Source organism: Citrus sinensis, chromosome 9 (assembly GCF_022201045.2).
Source record: "Citrus sinensis cultivar Valencia sweet orange chromosome 9, DVS_A1.0, whole genome shotgun sequence".
In the NCBI taxonomy this organism is placed as follows: domain Eukaryota; kingdom Viridiplantae; phylum Streptophyta; class Magnoliopsida; order Sapindales; family Rutaceae; genus Citrus; species Citrus sinensis.
The window spans coordinates 9,746,791-9,768,722 of NC_068564.1; the positions used below are offsets into that span (position 1 = coordinate 9,746,791).

The 21,932-nt window shown below is 33.9% G+C and overlaps 3 protein-coding genes across 6 annotated transcripts; 1 reads left to right on the plus strand and 2 right to left on the minus strand.

The window, feature by feature from the left end:
* Positions 1-369: 369 nt before the first annotated feature.
* Positions 370-3,719, minus strand: LOC127899737 (receptor-like protein EIX2). Its single transcript, XM_052433576.1, has 2 exons — positions 781-3,719; positions 370-641 (listed from the first exon to the last, which is right to left on the minus strand). The coding sequence occupies exon 1, from the start codon at positions 3,686-3,688 to the stop codon at positions 788-790; it is 2,901 nt and encodes a 966-aa protein (XP_052289536.1). The 5' UTR covers positions 3,689-3,719; the 3' UTR covers positions 370-641; positions 781-787.
* A 7,026-nt stretch (positions 3,720-10,745) lies between these two features.
* On the plus strand, positions 10,746-17,314 carry LOC102611058 (uncharacterized). Of its 3 annotated transcripts, none has more exons than XM_052433583.1 (8): positions 10,746-10,913; positions 11,554-11,669; positions 11,778-12,112; positions 12,677-12,889; positions 13,116-13,343; positions 14,201-14,413; positions 14,952-16,398; positions 16,965-17,314. In XM_052433583.1, exons 2-8 carry the CDS (start codon positions 11,570-11,572, stop codon positions 16,991-16,993), a joined length of 2,565 nt encoding a protein of 854 aa, XP_052289543.1. In that variant the 5' UTR covers positions 10,746-10,913; positions 11,554-11,569; the 3' UTR covers positions 16,994-17,314. The 3 variants fall into 3 exon arrangements, with proteins under 3 accessions (XP_052289543.1, XP_052289542.1, XP_024949327.2); XM_052433582.1 differs by lacking the exon at positions 16,965-17,314 and having other exon boundaries at positions 14,952-15,854; positions 15,924-16,744; XM_025093559.2 differs by lacking the exon at positions 16,965-17,314 and having other exon boundaries at positions 14,952-16,744.
* A 500-nt stretch (positions 17,315-17,814) lies between these two features.
* LOC102610555 (uncharacterized) lies at positions 17,815-21,469 on the minus strand. Of its 2 annotated transcripts, none has more exons than XM_006493428.4 (6): positions 21,263-21,469; positions 19,869-19,911; positions 19,710-19,780; positions 19,458-19,592; positions 19,258-19,357; positions 17,815-18,216 (listed from the first exon to the last, which is right to left on the minus strand). In XM_006493428.4, the coding sequence occupies exons 1-6, from the start codon at positions 21,398-21,400 to the stop codon at positions 18,158-18,160; spliced, it is 546 nt and encodes a 181-aa protein (XP_006493491.2). In that variant the 5' UTR covers positions 21,401-21,469; the 3' UTR covers positions 17,815-18,157. The 2 variants fall into 2 exon arrangements, with proteins under 2 accessions (XP_006493491.2, XP_006493490.2); XM_006493427.4 differs by having other exon boundaries at positions 19,458-19,601; positions 21,263-21,468.
* Between the last annotated feature and the right edge of the window lie 463 nt (positions 21,470-21,932).

Genomic DNA, 21,932 nt, shown 5'->3' on the forward strand with positions numbered 1-21,932 from the left:
AATGATCTCGAATCATACAAACTTCACCACCTACTGCGTTAATAAGGTTAGGGAATAGATTAAATATTACTTAACTAGGTTTAATAGGTTTTTTTTATTATTATTATTACTATATACCTTTCCGGAATCAAATGGTGAGCCGCGCTAATGGATTTCCAAGCTACAAGGTTCTCTACAAAGTACAAATGCAGCTTGGTTATTTTAATTTTTATCTAGTGTGTTTTAGCTTTATGCTTATGTTTACTGAACATCCTGTGGCGAGATCTCTTTTTCATTGTTATAAGTTTATCCAATACTAATAAAGAGGTGTAAGGCACGCAAAAATCCAAGAAATAAAAATGCTAACACTGATCAATAACAGAGCAGAATTTGACTGTCTTTATTCCAATTAGTAGTATAATTAAACTCTAATTGGGTGTAATACCTCTGATTTACTCTAAAATTTATCCGAACAAGAGCATATAATTAATAAATCCATAAATCGATGATGGACTAAAGAAAACCACATCCACGTTTCTTTAGGCATATTCTCAATAATACAATGAGCATCATATGAGAGCACAACTTTAGTTTTTAGAAAGTTTCCAAAAATGAAATGAGTACTCTGAATATTAATGACAAGATGCCATCACCGGGAGACCCTGCAAAAAAAATGGTAACAATTAATTTTATAAACCAAAGCCTGTAAGAGGAAAGAGTCAAGTCTAAGGATGAAGAAATTAAAAGCACTTGAGAGCCAATAATCTTTACTAAAATACTCTAGACACTAAGGAGTACTACCGTTTAATTAGTTCCTGAACTTTTGCAGTTTGGCAATATTCACAGCTGCTGTCACATAAAGCCAATCTTTCATACCAGTCAGGAAGTTATAGTAACCATGTCTCCACGACCTATTCAGTATTAAAGTTCCGCAGACACCCCAGAATCCAACAAAGAAACCAAGAATCGAGCTCACGTAAAATCCGAGAGTTATAAACTGATCCTCCTCATCTTCTAGAGTGTCTGAATCATCGTCTGTGCCTGGACTTGGAGCTGATTCTTCATCTGGACACATATTTGCGAGTGGAAGGCCACAAAGTTCAAGATTTTCAGCGTACACTGAAGCATTGAAGCTCTGGAGCTGAGTGCCTAATGGGATTTTTCCTGACAAGTTGTTGTACGACAAGTCCAAGACACCAAGACCACTTAACTGAGAGAGGCTAGACGGAATACTTCCAGAAAACAGATTTCTAGACAAATCCAGGAAATCCAATGATGTTAACTCACCAATCTTCGGAGTGATTGGTCCGGTTAAATGGTTTCTTGAAAGGTTTAAGGCAATCAACCCCACAAGATCCATAATCTCTTCAGGAATTGCTCCATGTAGTTTGTTACTCGAAAGGTCAAGACACTTTACAAGTCCCAAAGTACTTTTGTACTCGTATTCACTTCCTTTCCATGTCAACAGAACATTGTCCAAATAACTATACATATATACATATCTAGGGAGAATCCAGATTTTATCAGCCAACCCAATGATAGGATTGGAACTTTTTTCTCGGGTCATGGCTGAGAAATTATTGAAACATTTTGGCATATTTCCCGATATATTGTTTAAAGAGAGATCCAGGACTTGAATTAATGCCAGATGGCATAACTGAAAAGGTATATTTCCATGAAAATTGTTAGATTTCAAGCTAAGAATATTCAAATTTTGAAGACTTCCCCCTATCCAGGTTGGTATCTCACCGTACAATGCATTCTCCCTAAGATCCAAAACTCTCAGTTGTGAGCAATTCTTTAAAGATGAAGGCAATTCCCCAGTTAACCTATTGGAGTGCAAACTCAGTGTTTGGATATTATGTAGGAAGCCCATCGAGTCTGGAATTTTCCCGGAGAAGCTATTGTTTGCCAAATTAAGAATGGATAGGCTATCAAAATTCAACCAACAATCTGGAAGCCCTCCAGATAATAAGTTACTCGAGAGATCAAAAAAGTTCCATGTGTTTTTTATAATAGAACATAAGAAAGTAATTGATCCTGAGAACTTATTTTTTGAGAGATTCAAGAACGTAGAATTTGAAGGAAGTGGTGGAATTGGGCCCCAAAAGTGGTTTGAACTGACGTCTATAACAATATCATCATATCTTAAAAAAGACAAATCAGGAAGTTTACCCCTGATCTGGTTGTTAGAGAGATTTAACAAAACGAGTTCAATGGACAGATCCCAAAACCAATCAGGGACAGCATCCGAGATTCCATTATTGGAGACATCAAGGGAGATAAGTTGATTTTGAGTGTGAAGCCATTTTGGAAAATGAGGTCCCATCTTGCAAGAGGCAAGACTTAACGATTTCAGTTGAAAAGGAGGAACCCAATCATGGCTCAATTTCAAAGTCAAAGAGTTATCATTCAAGTACAACATCTGCAAGTTGGACATATTGGAAAAAAAAGTTTCACAGATAACACCTGTGAATGAATTCGTACCAAGTGACAGAGACTCCAGCTTCGACAACTGGCAGAGGCTTTTGTTTATTGTTCCATTTAATCGATTTTTTCCAAGTATTAATACTTTTAGGGATGAAAACCCTACAAGATCAGGTAATGGCCCAGTGATATCATTGTCAAGTAAAGATAGACCCTCCAGTGAATTCATCGTGCATCCACCAGACAGATTTTGAATCATCTCCGAGAGCTCTCCACTGAGTTTATTTTTAGGCAAGAATAATCTATTTAAGCTACACATGTTTCCGAAGAATTTTGGAATCCCACCTTCAAGTTCGTTAGAAGAGAGATAGAGAGTTCTAAGAGAAACCATGAGTTGAAAAGCCCCTGGAATTGAACCTCGTAATGAGTTAAAGCCAAGGTTAAGATATTGAATATTCCGACTAAGATTGAAAAGCCAAGGGTATACTGACGAAGAAGGGAGATTGTTTTCGGAGAGATCAAGGGTCTCAATAGACGTACTCAAATTGAAGTGCCAAATAGACGAAGGATTGATAGGTGGAAGAGCACATGAGTGTAGGACTAATGTTTTTAAGGAACGGAGCTTCGCAACTGCTTGAAACCAATCACTAGATTTAGTGAGATTAATGTAACTCAGGTCAGGGTGTCTTAAAGAAGAAAGATGAGAAAGCCACTCTAGGCTTCCCAAACTAAATAAATTAGAGTTTTCTAGGTGAAGATATACGAATCCTGAACCTGAAAGGCACCGGAATGGACGAGGTACTTTTAATAAAGATGTACCACAAGAGAGATTGAGGTACCTCAATTTACTGAGGGAACCAATGAACTCAGGAACTGGGCTTCCACGGAAGTGATTGTTACTAAGGTCCAAATGTCTTAAATCATGCAATTTAAGCAAAGCAGGACTGATTGTACCTTTCAAGACCTGCCCTCGAGAATTTTCATCGTCGGATCTTCGAAGATTGAGCACCTTGACATGGCCAGTTTTATTGATACAACGGACTCCTCTCCATTTACAGCAATCTCTTTTGTCATTATCTCTTCCCCAGGAAGACAGAAAGCCATATTCGTCCACCAGGCTCTGTTTAAAAGTGAGAAGCGCTTCTCTCTCCTCATCAATGCACCCCATTACTACGTTGTTAGAATGATGAGCAATTCTAGGCTCCAACTGAAACAATATCACAGAAAGCAAAGCTACATATTCAAGTATAGGGAACAATTTGGATAACATTGTAATTACCATAAGCTTTCAGGATATGTTGTTATATCGCAAATCCTGGAATCCATGCCAATTTATATTAATCTGTATAATAAGCATCAATTATTGAAGCTTAGTAAAGTCTTCATTGTGAGCGTTGATTATGGTTAGCATATGACATAAGCCAAGAAAATCCTCTGGCGAATCCCAAACAGACAACAACAATACATAAGTCATGCAGTCAACATTCATTTGATCTTTGCCGGGGAAAAACGGTAAACCAAAAAAAAAATGATGAGAAAGCGCTGACAGAAAATTGCAGGTACCCTATTTTTCACGGAACAACCGCGTAGTCCAAGCAGCAGCCAATTGCCTTTTGATTTATATTCTTCACTGAAGTAAGCTAAAATGTCCTTCTCAAAAAGTCTTCGTTCAGGTCAACAGGCTTTCGGAAAAATAAATTTCTAGTGGAATATAGGTAGATTATGTGTTTTAATGATGTAATGGGGAGTGTAATTTGATGCCATGAAGTAAATTTTGAATCATGTACCAACAAAATTAAATTTGACTTACTAAATGTAGGGCTATTTGGTTTTTTGTTTTTCTCAACGTAAAAAGTCAAATAACCAGTACTTTTATATTGGTTTCCTTACAAATTTCAAATGTTAAAGAAATAATAAACATCTTGATGAACATAAACAAGATAACATTTATATTTTAATCATTACATAAATCATGTTGAAGTGAAAACAATCCTTTAATATTATGATTCAAAACATGTAGATCAATTTTATTGTAGTCTATGATGAGTTATATGAAAAATATTTATAAAAATTATGGAGATAAATAATGCTAATTTAAGAAAATAAAAAGATGCAAATAGTAATAATCTACTACTCTATTATCATAAGCTATGGAGATAAATAATAATGCTAATTATTAAATTTTATTTAGATGAAAATAGATTAATTAGATAGAGATATTTTAGAGAATATCTTCAGATTTTTTAGATTAAACAAAAAGCTAAAAATAAAAAATTAGCTTAATAAGTGAAAACTTTTAATAAGCTGAAAAAATAAACAGACTTTAATGACTTAATTAATTGAAATTAAATTAATTCAGTCCACAATTTTAAAAAACTAATGGCGATGTATTAGACTTTTCTTCTCATTAATTTTCTTTTTGAGATATATGCATTTTCATTTTGAACTATTGTGTAATTAAACAGATAACTTTGGATTGTTGCAATTGTTATGCATGATATCGGGAGTGCAATAGTTTCTAATTACAAACTTCATTTGTATAATTATAATTTATGTGAATGTTTATCAAAGCAATCTTTTATCTCTCACCAAACAACTCTTCATCTCTTATAACATCTATTGTCTTATAAGAACTTGTAACTAATGATGTATCTATTTACTAATCATTTACTTTACTTATATGATTAAGTGACTATAAAAGGAGGCTCATCTCCTTATTTGTATATACATGATATTGAATAAAATTTGTTGCTAGAGATTGTGTATCTTATATGCTTTCCCTCTTTCTCTTACTATATTGTTGTGCTCTTAATTGATAAATAATTCAACACGTATCAGTATGAGTCTTAGCCAAAAAGATAGTTTGGTAGATTTCTCTCTTTTGATCTTAACCATAAAGGTATGAATTGAACTATTTGGATTTTGTCTAAAATTATATTATATGTTTTTTTTTCTAATTTAAGAGAATGGATCTATGAATTCATTCCTTTATTAATCATTACAAATATTTTATGAGAATTAGATTTATCTATTGTTCCATTTATTGATATTGCTATTTCATATTCTAATATTGAATATATATATATATATATCATACTGAAGTGTGAATATTTGCAGCATTTTTCTCTTGTCATTTAGTTTTGGTCGGGCCCAATCCACCAAGCATTGCTCTTTGCTTGGTCTTGTCTTGTCAACAAACTTCCTTCCTGTCAATAGCTCCAGAAGAACAACTCCAAAGCTGTATACATTACTCCTGGCAGTCAGGTGCCTATTCAATTGAAACAGATATCAGTAGTGAATAACATCATAATTATTTTAGAATAATTCTTCATGAACATATTTTATCAATGATTCACTATTAAGTGTATATTTTACTTCCCGAAGGATAAATAAATGTTATAAGTTTATGTATATGTGGTATAAGACTATATATGAATTTCCTTCTCCATATCTCCTAGAAAGAGGTACAAAATGATTACATAAATAAGGCATAATTGTTTCTTAGAAAAAAAAATTGAAGAAAAAATAACATAATAAATGGAAGATGTTTCAAGGATTGAATTAAAATGATGATTTATTTTATCTCCTTGAAGGGCGAAAATTGAATATCCAAATGGATAATTTGTTTCTTTGAAACAAATAAAAGAAAACATGTGATCATCAAAAGATCAAACAAAAGCTCATGGTATGATTTTCTTGTTTTTATATGTATATGAGGAGAAAATCATCAAGAATATATTAACATGTGGTATGTGTAAATATTTTATAGCTCATTTATGCTCCAGCAATAGCAATCTAAGATTGTCAATATGTATATTGAAGCCATTGTTTCCTTTTATATATAAACAAGATATTAAGCTTTAATTTGGATGTAAAGAATCGGTCTCATCTTAATAGTCATATATTTTCATTCCTTGAAGCGAATGTTTATTTAATAATTGTGGGATTAGTAATAATTGTGGGATTAGTGCAAGACATGCCATCATTAAAGTTATTGACATTGCAGTGGTCACCATTTAAGTATTAATTATTGCAATAGATATATTGCACCATGTGAAGTGGAACAAATTAGAAATTGAAAGAATTTGTGAAGAACTTCAATAAGTCTAAAGTTTCTTACATAGTTTGAAATGATGAAGTTCAAATGGAAAATTTGCAAATCAGGCTGTATCAAATTATATAAAATTCAGAAGAATTTTAATCAAGAGGTAGAAGATTCTCTTGATAATTTATTTTTGTTTAAATCAAGTAAAGATAAATTTATAGAAACAATTTATTATTTGTTATGATTCACCATTATTTATGCATAAATATTTTGTATTATATTTTATGAAAAGGTCTTCCCATCATGAGGGATAGAAAAACTATACGTGATGGATGATTTGATTTTATGATAATCTTATGTATCACTTTACCTCGTCTTAATATTTACGTAAATTCATTTGAACTTGAAGATCATAAGGATTATTATACAATGTGCATTGTTAATCGATTATTGGATGAATTTGTTGATATATGAAAGTGAAAAATCACAAATAGAATATAATTGTGGGTTGATACATATGATGTCCTTAAAGAATGAAATGATGAGACAAATAAATATATGAATGCTTGAAGCATGTAATAGATCAATTGGTGCAAAAAAATTAATTCTTGGGAAGTTGAAGTGAAATAATTCGATGCTCTAAAGAGAACTTGTTTGCATGTATAGCAAAATATTTGATTTTTATTAAATTATTGAATATATTGCCCCTACCAACTAGAAAATGAATTTTAAATACTCTTGAAGAGGTAAATGGTGGGAAATAAAAAGATTGAAATTGCCATACAAAAGACATGCGTGTAAATTAAAAAGAAGAGATCTTTAACCATTACAGAGACATATTTATTAGAAGTTTCAAAAGATCTCATTGGGTGCATATATTGACAAATCAATAATATGTTGGTACTTGGTGCAAGAGAAAAATTGAAATTGACATAAGATTGTCGTCAGCAAAAATTGAGTTGTCATGATAAAATATTTAAGATCTTGAATCAAAAAAATGTAAAAGAATATCGATTTATATAATTGACCAAAATTTGGACATGTAGTCCATATGTTAGAAGATGTAAAATTAATTAACAAAATATAAAGAATTTTAACATGTAGTCCAGACACCTAAAGTCGTAAAATTTCTTAATAAAATTTGTATCTAAACTATATTACGTCAAAATAAAATTAAAGAATTTATGTATTTATCTTTGAATGATAAAATGCTAGAACTAAGTACTTGTAGTATTAAATCAAACTTGAAGTATTAAATCAAAACACTTGCATTTTATATATTCTTGATAGAGCTATAATCATACTTTTGTATATTATAACTATCAGGACTTAAGGTTAAAAGTGTGATATGTTGTTATCCACTTCGCTATGTGATTTTATTAAAAATTAAAAATTAAATTTGCAATTTTTGCAAAATATGTTGATGATATAAAAATAGAAAACACTCTTGAAGAGCTTACGATTTTATTCTTTTAAGGTTACAATTTTATCCTTTTAAGAATGAATAAAATTCAAGATGAAAGACCTTGAAATAATCGAATCTTTTTCAACTTATAAATTGAAATTTATTAAATAGAATTATAATATAATAGAAATATTAGAAGTATTTCATATTCTAAAATTGTTTTATTCTAAAATTGTATATATCTTGGTCCCGAAGAACCATATTTTATTCCAACTTCTGCCTACAAAGGCATTGGAAAATTGCATAATTGTAAATTATATTATATGCTGCATAAACTTAAAATTGTCAAAATAGTATGAAAAATATATCACACTATTTCTTTGATATGCATGCTAAAGGTTGGTTTTACTCAAGAAGATTAACAAAATTCTGAAGATACATACATGGAGATATTTTTCAATCAATATGGTGGTTTTATATTATGTATTCAAGCTTTAAAAAGATGGTGTTGATCTTGTAGATTGTTTAACCAAAGGATTAAAACAAAATATGATCAATCATTGAAGCACCCATGTCACTTTGGGGGAAAGTGTTCTCATTGGAGGGAAGGGAGTTATGGATATAGAAGACTCTATGCACTATATTCTTTTTCCTTTGTCCCATTGGATTTTCTTAGTAAAGCTTTAATGAGGCAATTTGTACCACTACCTCTATAAGGTACAAAGGCACAAATGAATAGTATACTCTTTTTCCTTTGCTAGTTTTTTTCTCATAAGGTTTTTACTAGCAAAGATTTCAATGAGACATATTATTTGTAAGATAAACATCTAAGGAGGAATATTATGAAGTAATTATAATTTATGTGGATGTTCATCAGAGCAATCTTTTATCTTCTCATCAAATAACTCCTCATTTCTTATAACTCTCACTATCTTAAAAGAACTTATGACTAATGTTGTATTTATTTACTAATTATTTACTTCATTTTTATGGTTATATGACTATGAAAAGAGAGCTCATCATCTTATTTGTATATACTTGAAATTAAATAAAATTTATCTCTAGATTTTGTGTCTTCTATTTGTTTTATTTCTTTCTCTTGTAATATTGTTGTGCTCTTAGTTAATAAACAATTTAACACATATGTAATTATGTGCCACGTTACTGTCAAATTTGGCTGCATCTAGAAGCTACTGCATCTAGAACCCTTGAATAAGCAAAGTTATGTGTTTGCACTTGCGGGAGCAACTGTAAGCTGGGTTTCGAAACTGCAGACCGTTGTGGCATTATCTACAACAGAAGCAGAATACATGGCAGCTACACAAGCTTGCAAGGAAGCTATTTGGATACAAAGATTATTGGAGGAGCTCGGGCACAAACAACAAAAAATTCCTGTGTTTTGTGACAGTCAGAGTGCCTTGCATATTGCAAGGAATCCAGCCTTTCATTCCAGGACAAAGCACATAGGAGTTCAGTATCATTTCGTTCGAGAAGTAGTGGAAGATGGAAGTGTGGATTTGCAGAAAATCCATACGAAGGAGAACCTAGCAGATGTTTTGACCAAGCCAATAAATGCTGACAAGTTTATCTGGAGTAGATCCTCTTGTGGCCTAGCAGCAACGTAGGCAACATGATTATGGCGAAGCAGAAAGGATGGTGTGGAGATTGATTGATTCTCAATCTAATCTCCAAGTGGGAGAATGTCAAATTTGGCTGCATCTAGAAGCTACTGCATCTAGAACCCTTGAATAAGCAAAGTTGGCTTTGACAGCCGGCCAAAAAAAATGTTGAAGAATTTGGCAGCAGCAAATTTGGAATGAAGAAAAAAGAAGAAAGAAGAAAATAGAAGAATGAAGACGGTGGTAAAAATAATAATTTAATAGCCATTTTTTGGCTATAAAAGGCAGAGCTCCTCATTTCATTTTGTATTCAATTCTATCGAGAGAAATCTTTCTTTCTTTGAGTGTTGAGAGTTTTCAAGAGTTTAATAAACTCTTGCGTGTCTAGTGAGTGAGAGATTAGGTGTATTGGGGTTTTGGGTAGTGAGCTAAAATCTTACAATACTTGTAATCCTTATTTCACTAGTAAAATATTTCCTTCTGTCTTCGCCCGTGGATGTAGGCTAAAAGCCGAACCACGTAATTTTCAGTGTCCTCTATTGTGCTTGTTCTTTATTTTATTTCCAATTTTATTTTAGCTGCGGTCCTGCTGCACCCACCAATTTTCTAACAGTTACAAGGGAGAGCACAACAAAATTCACTATAACTGACAGTTAATCTAAAATTAATCTCCCATAGCTCTTTAATTATTTAACAAAGCAACAATAGTTAGCCATACAAAAAAATTAATTCCGAGTTAGTATAATTTAGCAAAACCCCAAATTAAACCACGAGTCATTACCATTCAAAAATGCTCACCATTACAGGAAGCAAGTGATCCACGGCTGTAAATAATTACCGAGAAAAGCATTAAATAAAGTTTCGTAGTTCGTACATTTGTTGAAAATGCACGTAAGATTGTCTTTATTTACCATCTTGCCACTCTATTCCATGGAATGATGGCATTATGTTCTCAACCCACGTCATCGTCCCGGACCACCGTCGGATTAAAAGTAGAAACGGCGGCTGTACGATGAACCAAACAACAGAAGAAATTTCTCACTCTTAGTGGACCCCACACATATACGTAGCGTTTCTTCTTTTACCAATAGGATTTGGCGATTTGGCAAGTCAACGAATCAACGGTTACGGCCGCGCCAATTTTGAATGCAAAACAAAACGAAAAAAAGTCCAATGAGTCAAAAAAGGGCCCCACAATGACAGTAGCTGGCTTCAACGCGCGAGGACACAAAAGACCCCTTTGTCCAATTACGTGTCACTCATTTCCAATATTACCCTCAACGAAATCATAAATTACCTCAATCTTCAGCCTGCTTTCAGAAAACAAAATTTCACTCTCACTAATTTCACTTTCCCATTCTGATTCAAGATCTCGAAACCCTAGAAATGTTTGTCATAATATCGTTTTAGCTCAATCTGAGGGGAGCAATAACTTCAGGTACTCTCATTTCGTACTGTTTGGCTTCCTAGAAAGCCACATTCCCCCAATTTTCCGGCATTTTATCTCTGTTTTATGCACATTCTTCCTGTTTATCACTTGCAAATTTTTTTTTCCTTCGTTGAAATCTAATGTGAGCTGAATTTTAATGTTAATTTTAATTTTAATTTGTATTATGATTAATTGCGCTTTAATTTACAAGTTAATGATGTATTATTTGAGACTTAATCCAGTTGTGCACTTGTGCTGGATGGCAATGATCATTTGTGTGCTCGGTGGAGCAGCGATAATAGAGCTATCTTTTTTTTTTTTTTGTTCATTTGTTTAATTCAGATTTATGTGTTATTTTTTTATCATTTTTTTAATAATTTCCTTTTGACACGTTGCTGCGGGTTATCATTCATTTAATAATAATTTTTCTTTTTACCTTTGTGGGCGTGCATTTTGAATGTCTCTATATGAAATTTGAATGTGGGCTATCTTTCTCTGTATTTCCACCAGACCTTTCATAATACATTGTTTGGAATTTTCTTTTTAAAATTTTTGCGGCCCCTATTTTCCTGATTACTTGAATATTCATATTGGCATCGTATCTTGTGGGAGAACTTTAATGTTGTTTATTTAAATTTTATGGTTTCAGTATAAACAGATGCAAAATGGAATTTGAACCGGATAATGTCTTTTCAGTTCCACAAGACATCCCTTGCTATATGCAACCTGAGTGGATGTGTGGCTTTCATTTTGGTAATGGGTTAGGTAATAATTCTCTTTGTCTCCTTGATTTCATGATAATTTCTTTTTACGACTGCTTACTCGCATGTTAATAGAATCTTCTTCTTTTTTGGTTCTTTTTAATTATTGTAGATGTCATAGAAGAAGATGCTTTGAATGAGAAATACTGCATACAGGTGCTACGGATCTTGATCACAAAGGCCGATACTGAAATCGATGAACTTGAAAAAGATTTGGTATTCCTTCAAAGCGAGTTAGCATGGGCTGAATATGATGACTGGTTTGAAACATGCTGTAAAGCTTTGACACAAAAGCTGGATTGCTTTTCTCTCATGGTGTGGACTTTGAAGAATAGAGATAAGAATGATGTTGATGTCCGTTTGTTAATTCATAGGAAGCCTGCCAAGAAAATACATGAAATAGTAAAGGATCTACTCAATGATTGCTTCCAAGAGAAAGACAAACAGGTTCATCCTCGAAAACTCTTTATTAGTCATTTCTTAATTGTCTAGTATGTGACAACTTTGAATGGGGATATAGGAAGCCTTTACAGGCCATTCAAGTTTTCTACCATTTATATGCTCTTTGTGTGTGAGTGATTCCAACTTTAAACTAACAAGCACCGACCATGATATATTTTGCAGATTCTCACTTTTTTCCACTCTGTACTTGAGCAACGTATTGTTTCTGCATCGTGTACAAGTTCCATAATATCAAGCTAGAACTTTTCCCCCTTTTTTTTCCTTTCCATTTTTTTGTACCTCTAAGAAGAAACGAGAATGGAATTTTAATACCTGTGGTCTAATGGATTGAATCAATAGTAGATTGCTGATAATTGTATCATTCCATGAGTAGGATTACTCTAATTTTGTAATGTCTAACCTCATTATCTTTTCTCAGCATATTGATTTTCCCTCTCTTCACTTCCATTTGATGTCACTCTCATATGTTATTCTTCAAGACCTGCATGTTATTCCTTTTCTTCCAGGAGCTGACATGTGATACTGTATGTTTAACCTTCAAATGAGCAGACTCTGGATGTAGTTGCCTTAGACAGCTCTGTTCCTCCGGAGCATGCAGCTGAACCTTTGGATGAGAGCATAAAATTGAGTCAGTCTGATTCTTTTGTCCCCATAAAAGAGGAAATTCAAGAATGCTGTATAACTCCTACAGAAAATGGTGCGACCTTAAATGCATCTTTGATGCTTCAAGAGAATAAATCAAACCATTCAGAAACAATTAAGGTATGACTAGCTTTATCTTTTTATGCTTCAACTTCTGTTAGCACATGTTCTGAAAGGGCTAATGGAACTATTGAAACTTCATGTTGGTGTTTGAGTGCATGGATGAATAAGTTTTGTATTTTGTATATCTTTTTTCTTATTTCTATACAAGTATCCAAATACTTCTTCATAGCCATTCATAGTTAGTCTCCTTTTGCATTTAACTCCCTGCTCTAATTATGAACAGCTTACAAATGGTAATGCTGAAGATTCCAACTCCAGTCCAGACTGTTTGACACTGGAAGCTGGCCATGCTGCTTATAAGAAAATAATGAGCAGCTTTGACTTGAAAAGTGCCAGTATGGGGGAAACCAAAGAACCTGGCTTTACTACCAAGGACAAAAATGTTATCCAAAATTTGTCTTTGAAGACTGCTGATAAGAGGAGACACAATCTAGACATGATTAAGGTTCAGGTAATTTGCTCACTTCTCTGTAACAATTTATATCAGCTCAAAATTCTTCAAGAAGCAGCAACTGCAAGTCTAATGATTGGAAAACTAGGAAACAAAAAATTGATCAGGTGTTCTGTAGAGTGATTGAATTCAGGATGGCACATTTTCAAGTGTAATTCTAAGCATCTCAACATCCTTAGGGGTTGTACTTTCTGTGTAGCATAGACATTTTAAAAACAAACATTTCAGATCAAGACGACCCATGGAAGTATCATACTAGATATTTGCCTTCTGGTTGTGAAGTTGAACTGAAAATCTTATTAGAAATGGTCGTTTGCAGCCTTTTCTTTTACTTTTGTATTACTTCATGAACTTCTTGTAGTGGTTTATCCTTCCCAGCGTCTCGACCCCCTTTTTTTATTTTACAAGTCCTTGTCAAGTAAGTAATAATTTCTTGTGTATTTCTTATCATGGACAGCCTATAGATATCATGTTTAAGTATTCCTGTAAAAATTCTTTGAAAACTATCACCAGCCACTCACACAAGAAGAAAAATTCAGGCACTTTTTATCAAAAAATTATAACTGAGGAAGCAGAAGAAAATAATTATACATCTAAAGCAGATATTAGAGTCATCATTGAAACCCTAGGGAGAGAGTGACAATCTTGGTAAAATGTTGAAGGTACTAGCAGCTCCCTCTCCTCTGACCTATATAAAATATTAATTACTAGGATCATGTACTAGGAAAGACAATTTGGTTTGCACAGATGAAAGAACATACACCACCTGCATTGAGGGATAGCTTTTTCCCATTACGTCCTATAGAGGATATTTTTCTTTTGCTCTCATTAATTTATATTCCTCCTTCCATGAACAGCCAGGAAATGCTATTGATAGAGACCCAGACTCAAATGCTTGTAGACATGAAACTGACCTTGACAAGGAGATAAAAACAATGTGGAAGTCTGGCTTGAAAGTTGGTAGAGATGATGAAGTCAGCATAAACCACACTATTACAACTGGTGGAATCAAAATTTTGGAAGCATCTTCAAATCCTGAAGGCAAAGGAAATCCTCCAAAAGTAGACAAGGTGCAAGAATCTATTATTTATTTATATATATATATATATATATAATTGCATCAAAGCAAACCTTAAGATTTAACTGCTGGCAGGGACAGAGCCATGTTAGGATGAGAGTAGGGAGATGCCTCATCTGCACTTTCAATTTTTTTTTGTCAAAATATTAAAAGGCTACCACTTTTCTTAATGCATCATGAAATGCCTTGTTTGAACTTCCAATTTTTGCAAATTATCAAAAATATCATTTTTCTTATTGTATGATAAAATACTCCCTCAATTGTTGCAACCACTAAAAATCAATCTTCCCCACATCCATTCTTTTCATGTGCTATAATTCTTTTATTATTTTCACAAAAATTTATAGTGTTTAGAGTTGGCCCGCCTGAACAAAATTCTCGGCTCCGTTCCTGACTGTAAGCACTTTTAGGTAGCACTTGCTTGTGAGATATTCCAATTAGCTTGTGTACCCAATTTTTTTTGGGGGGTGTGGGGAATAGAGCTTATCTAGCCACTTTAATAGGCTCTTATTGAGTATTTTTCTGAGCAGCCTACAAATGCTATCCTGCAAAATATCTGTGATGGTGCTTTGAGTCATTCTACTGGCCTCAGCGGGAGGAGAAATAACTTAGATTCCAGGTTTGCTACTTCCAGGCAGGCTAGAGGTGATAAAAGTTTTGATGGTTTGAAACAAATGTCCGGCTTTTATCCGAGCAGAAATAATTCTGATTCGAGGTTAGCTGTTTCCGGGCAGGAGAAATGTGGAAATTCTGATGTTAATCCTAATACTTCGCAACATGCAAGTGACTCCGGCAGATGTAATTCTGATTCTGTGTTGGCTACTCTTTATGATTTAGAAGTTGGGAATGGTGATGCTAGTCCTGCTAGTCTGAGACATACTGCTGGTCTCAATCAGAGGCGAAATCATTCTGACTCTAATTTAAATGCTGTCAGACAGGCAAAAGGTGGATTCTGTGATGTTAATCAAAAACTGTGTGATTTTGCTCAGAAAGCTGCACGTAAACGGCGCATCAAAGAATCAAAATTGACTCTGACTGGCAAGATAGATTCTTTATCTTCATCTTCATCTTCAGGAGCAGAAGGGAATAGAAAACCTTTTGAAAAAATTGTCAAGGTTGAAAGAGTTAGTCCTACTTATAATGAACATTCTGCCCTGCCTTCACTTTTAGGGCTGCAAGACAAGGAAAGAAGAGAGGCAACCAAGGCACCTTTTGAAAAAATTGTCAAGGTTGAAAGAGTTAGTCTTGCTGATAATGAAAATTTTGCCCTGCCTTCACTTTTAGAGCTGCAAGATGAGGAAGGAAGAGATAAAATGAAGGCGCCTTTTGAAAAAATTGTCGAGTTTGAAAGAGCTAGTCCTAGTGGTAATGAACATTCTGCCCTGCCGTCATTTTTAGAGCATCAAGACAAGGAAGAGAGGGATACAACCAAGGTACCTTTTGATAATATTGTCAAAGTTGAAAGAGCTAGTCCTACTGATAACCAACATTCACTGCTGCAGGATGAGGAAGGAAGAGATACAACCAAGGCAGAGCCTGATAAGGGATCAATGCAATCAGGAGAAGCTCAAGTGGTTGAAACTGCCACTAATGATGAGAAGTTTGATTTGTACTCAATGCAGCCACAAAAGCAGAAGGCTAAGAGAAAAATTGAGTCAAATCCACTGAGTGTTCAAGAAAGAGAAGGCTTTCTTTCTATTGAACTTGTTTCAAATTCATCTATAATTTCAAAAGCTAAGAGACAATTGAAATCTGGACTTGGCTCTGACATTCCCAGTTCAAATCAGTTTATGGACAGAAAGATAGTCAAGAAAATAGTTTACCATCATCAAATTGAAGCTAATGAGCCCAATGGTGCTCTGGATGACAGGCAAATTGCAGTTTCACTGCCAAAAAAGAAAATAAAAAAGAAGACAAGTTTGCCAATCCTTGAAATGGACTTATCAAAATCACACAGAGACCCAAATGATAGTGCAGGTAAGGATGACCTCTCAATCACAGACTCCCATTCAATTGAGTCCTGCACTGAGGCTGTGGCATCTTCCCCCTTTACTTCTAGTCACTTGAGAAATATGAAATTAGGTGATCTGAGGAACTTTGCGAAGAAACTAAATATAAAACCATACTCTAAGCTTCGGAAAGATGATCTGATTGAACACATAGCCAACCACTTTGGTTGTCTCTGAAAGTACAAGTGGGCTTACAAAAATGGTTCTCCCTTTTGTTGTCTTCCTCCCTTTTGTCCATGGTCTGTAAATATTCTGTTGGGCTTGTTCATTTACCTTACGGAAATTGAATGGCTTCATCGTTGGACACCTCAGTATCACAAGGTAAATTTTTCTCATGCATAATGCACACACTCACAAACCATAGAGGGAAAAAAAATTGAGGAAGGAAAAGCTGCTTTAGGATAAATGAAAAACGTTTCATTTTTGTAAACATGTATGCATAATTATATTTGTGATGATGGCTGTTATATATACATGTATATTTACATTGATGTGGTCCTATTCATACTGATGATTTTCCACGAAAATTTATAGGGAAAAATGGAGCAATTCAATTGCCATAGACAGCAGCTTCTTGTGGTTGTGGTTTTGGTTTTGAATCTGAATGCGAGAGATGAGCTGCACAGAATTTGCCCTGTTTGACCATCTTTAGTTAAGAGTTCTCATTACTGCGGTTGTGAAGTCCTCTTTCTGTTACTAGCAAATGATTTTGAGATTTGGGCGCAATAAATTTAATAGATTTACCGCTTTTTTGTTATCTGGAGAATTGTAAATAGATCCCTGTTAATGCCAACTAGTCATTTGTAATGAATCCAACTTTGGTATCATACAACCTCAAAGGTTTCTTGAGAATCTAAATAAATATACGTTGGGGACTTTGTCTATTAGTGTTCTAAAAACTGTATTTTTTTTTTATTTTAGTAACAACGTCCTCATTATATATATCTATAAACCATATGATATTAAGCCATATATATTCTCATGAGTGGATGCTTTTTGAAAAAAAAGGAAAAAATTATTATTCAATTTACTATAAATTCATATGGTTTAATAATGTGTCAATACTAATTTTGTTAAGTCATATGACTTAATAACGTGTCCGCATAAATCTAAATTTATTGATGGAGAGATCTCCAAGTTTCACAAAATATTTGAGATTTTGAGGCAATCTGTCACTGTTACATATTATTTTGTAAAATGGGAAAGAGTACACGCGGAGGCTCGAGCTAGTCCACTGACCATTGTCAGTCTATTTGAACACAGAAAAGTCTTAAACAGTTAAACCTCTATGCAAAGGAAGAAATTCAATTTTCAGTCTTCAATCTCAAATAATGACTTCAAACAAGCCATGGTAACGATGCATGTTGCTGAGAAAAATCCAACATTTGTGATAAGACATTTTCAATTTCTATGACAAATCAGCTCCATTCACACAAATACTGTGCATAAATCTAACTTGGAATGCTTCGCAACAATTTTCCAGAAGCAAAAGGGATTTGGTTTCAGGAATTTGTCTACAACCAAGTAAAAGTCAACCATGTTAAGCTACAAGACTATGTTCTTATTAGCCCTTCACAGAACATATAGTATGAACAAAATTATGGAGTAGCATACATCCCTCAATTGTTGAGAAGCACAAATTGTCATCTTAGCACAAAATTATGGAGTAGCATACTCCCTCAATTGTTGAGAAGCACAAATTGTCATCTTAGCTTTCTCACAAATTGTCATCTTAGCTCATGACCCAACTTGTGGATTTTCGGTGCAGTTGCTTCTGAATTATGATCTAAAGACACCAAAGAAATCATGCACATCAGGGACAATTATGAACATGTGGAAATGCACAAGACAGAACACTAAGCAAACCTCAAGAGGAGAAGAATTTTATGCGCAGAGACAGTAATTTAACAAACTGTTGCTACTGCAAATAAGAGGGTCAATGACGAAACATGGGACCTAGAACAAAAAACTTCCAGATATATTTTCTTCAATGTTGCTGATAATGATCATTTTGGCATCAGTGTTATTGGAAGCTCGACTGACTTACCTTGTAGCCTCTAAAACTGAGCCTAGACACTATCAAATCTAAAGTTGCTCAATTATTATGCCAAAAAACTATCTAAACCTTTGATTCTATTTATATAAACTCCTTGGTTAAAATCTTCCCTTTTGTTCATTGGTGTAATTCCAATGACTATACAATTCAGGAATTCATCAGAGGATAGTCTTTTGATTGTAAAAAAAGATGTATCCTATCCAGATAAACTTGCTAGAACTTAACTGGCTCTCCAGCAGCCAAAGAAATGCTAACACTCTGAAATGAATTTTGAATAGTCTCTGTTAACATGACAACTTAAGATCAGCCTACTATTTGATCGGACCAATAATTAATCACAGAAGAAATCCATCAAATTTTTTCAGACAAGCAAACAGGGAAATACCTTTAATAGTCTATGCTAAAATTGTAGACCTAACAGTAACATCAAAACATTTAATAGTAAATAATACTGATATAGTGAAAACTTGATCAAAATTTAATAGTAGTGTTTAGGCCTTAACCTTCAAACTTAGGCTTTTAAGTCAAGTGGTTACTTAACACGGTATTATGTTTGCAGTTATGGCCTTGTATTTGAATGCCCAAACAGTTATTCTATGGATTAATTAAAAAAAAATCAATTAATCACAGAGAGAAGAGGCCATCTGTGTTTGATGTGTGGATCCATGTGACAAGCGAGGGAGGAATATTATTGTTTGGGCTTTTACCTTCAAGCTTAAGCATTTTAAAGGTCAATTGGGGACTTAACATAACCGCCAAGATTTATTATACCTGACCTACTCCCCAACTTTTGATCAGCCTCCTCCAATGCCCGGATGAGATGTTTTATACGATACTTGTGTTTTTCATTTTCTGCAGCAAGTTCCTCAGCCTGCAAGTCAAAATCGAAAAGTTGTAGCTCTCTTCATCATTATCCAAAGCAAAAAAAAAAAAAAAAAAATTATCAACAGAGGGAGGAAAAATGCAATCACCTTCTTCCTTTCGGAAAGTGCCTCAGCTTTTGCATCCTCTAACTCTGACTGCAGGTCTCTTATAGTTTTCAGGTGTTCCCCCTCTCCAGCATCTGCTTGTTTCACATATTTGAGTTTTTCAAATTCTGTGGCAAGCTTCTCAGCCTGCAAGTCAAAGTCATAAAGTTGAAACTCTCTTCACCATTCTCCAAATAAACAAGAAAAATAAAGAAAAAAGAAAAAGGCAATTTCCTTTGTCCTTTCTTAGAGTACCTCAGCATTATCATTCTCTGCTTTAGACTGGAAGTTACTTATGGTTTTCAGATGTTCCTCATTTCCAGCATCTGCATGAGATTCCAAATTTAGGTAATAAAGTCAGGCACTAGGTTTAGCTATGTCAATACAATCAGTCACCAGTGCCTTAAGTGATACCTTTCTTACTCGCAAGGGCAGCTTCGAGCTTCAATAACCGCTCCTTTACAAAACCATTAATAGATATTAAGCCACCAGAATTAATGGTAAAATAGCTGAAAGTTTCACAAATTAAAAATAATAATAATAATAACGACCGACTATTATCATTATTCCAGTGTAACTCCTTCACATAGGCACCTCGCAATGAATGAGTTTAACAAATACCAATGATTGAAGACAAATTATTCATCAGCTCATAAACTATTATTTTATTACAAACCATAAATTTTCTTAAAAAAATTAGAGGTACACCAAGCTTTGGTGCATCTGGCAGCTAATTACATCTTCTATTTCTTTTTAGAGAAAATATTTTACAGATATATATAGAATTTTGATTTTATTATACATTCTTCCAAAGCCAGTAAAAGATAGATGGAATTTCTTTGTCAAAAATTCAGGACCAAATTGACAACAGTAGCCCATTCAAAGGTACTGTTATCCAAGTGTGTGAAGTGTTAACTATAAAGTAATCATCGTAGTATGTTATAGAAACCATACAAGTATGACGAAAAACTCATTGAACAAGCTAGTTGTAGCAGTAGTAATAGGTTGTAAATAGTGGCTAACAAAAAATTACACACACAAAAAAATTATATAAATTCCTGCAACACGACAAGTATCTCAATTTATGAGCTCTTAAACATCCTTTCAAATAGTTACTCTGAAATTAGTTCATCTAAATTCAACACGGCTGGTTACATGCAGCTGAAGTCAGCAATTACTTTCAACGCACTAAGAAACCTGTTAACAAAATCCAAAGATTACCATTATAATGAATTAATCATAAAAATACTCTCAAATCTTTGGCAATCCAAAATATCATGAACACCGGTTCAAGGAATGGAGCTCTTTGCATGATTCTCAATAAAAGTACATAATAATTACAATGCCTGTGATATCCCACATCTTAGTTAAGGCGAACCTTTGGAGAGGTTATACGCCCCGTTTCTCCTAATTAACACATGTGTGAAGCCGAAAGTAGATAGTATCCACTCAGTTGTTGGACTCAGGCTGTTTTACTAGTAACTAAAAATCATAAGTTGACAGTATAGAAAAAGCAAATGCCTTAAAACTAGAACAAACTACAGTATCAACGTGCTTCATCAAACAATCAAATCACAACATGAAAGCTTGAAATAAACATGATTCCCAAAGGGCATGATGCGGTTTCAATCATTGGCAGTGTCAAGAAGCCACTGGACATGCATACTTGTAGAATCCTAACAGAACCCATTAAAGCTAGCATGCAACAGGATTATTAAATCCCTAGTATTAGAGAAATCTTTACGGTTTCTTGGTTTATTTGTTCATAAAAGAAACAGAGGAGGATAAAGAATGAATGAATGCAAAACCTCGGCTTCAGAAGCTCTCTGGTAGAAGGGCTTGAGGGCTTCTTCAAAGTTAATTGGTTGATGAGAATCAGCCATTGTTTTGAGACCACGATCATCATCTGGGTCCAATGCCCGCAAGCTGATTTTGTTCCCTTCCATTTCGCAATGCCTTTCGTCTAACGCTTAACAGACAGTCACCATACTTCGTTGAATCAGTGAAAGTCCCTTCACTGCTTGTCATTGACGATATTACCCTCGTCAAAATTACAAATAACAATTCGTTGTGGGCTGTCAATTCTCAAATGCTCCATGGCGGACTATATAGGTCCATTTCCACTAGAAAAATGATATTTTGGTCCAAAACTTTCCAATATATGGAATGGGCCAAATTTTCTCTTCATTTTGGTTTAATTTTAGAGATGGTGGACAATTGGCTATCTCTTGATTTTGGTTTAATTTTAACAAAAAAATTTAATTTCAGTAGTTTCGGTAAATGAAATTCCGGACCAAATATCAGTATTTTGTTTTCCATAAATTGTGTTTATGTTTTGTTTTCAACGTGTGGCTTATAGTGAGTGTATTTTTAGTTGTGCTCAATCGATTGATTTCTCAAATGTATTATAAATTTATGTATTCAGACGTCAATATATATCTCCGATTAAAATATATCGGTATATCATAATAAATTTTA

Excerpts from the sequence above, each read along its gene's own strand:
- LOC127899737 (XM_052433576.1), bottom strand. The coding sequence starts at position 3,688 with ATGGTAATTACAATGTTATCCAAATTGTTCCCTATACTTGAATATGTA.
- LOC102611058 (XM_025093559.2), top strand. The coding sequence starts at position 11,570 with ATGGAATTTGAACCGGATAATGTCTTTTCAGTTCCACAAGACATCCCT. Across the intron at positions 12,890-13,115 it reads ACCATTCAGAAACAATTAAG|CTTACAAATGGTAATGCTGA; the intron begins GTATGACTAGCT and ends AATTATGAACAG. Across the intron at positions 14,414-14,951 it reads ATCCTCCAAAAGTAGACAAG|CCTACAAATGCTATCCTGCA; the intron begins GTGCAAGAATCT and ends TTTTCTGAGCAG.
- LOC102610555 (XM_006493427.4), bottom strand. The coding sequence starts at position 21,400 with ATGGAAGGGAACAAAATCAGCTTGCGGGCATTGGACCCAGATGATGAT. Across the intron at positions 19,781-19,868 it reads TGCCCTTGCGAGTAAGAAAG|ATGCTGGAAATGAGGAACAT; the intron begins GTATCACTTAAG and ends AATCTCATGCAG. Across the intron at positions 19,358-19,457 it reads CACTTTCCGAAAGGAAGAAG|GCTGAGGAACTTGCTGCAGA; the intron begins GTGATTGCATTT and ends TTTGACTTGCAG.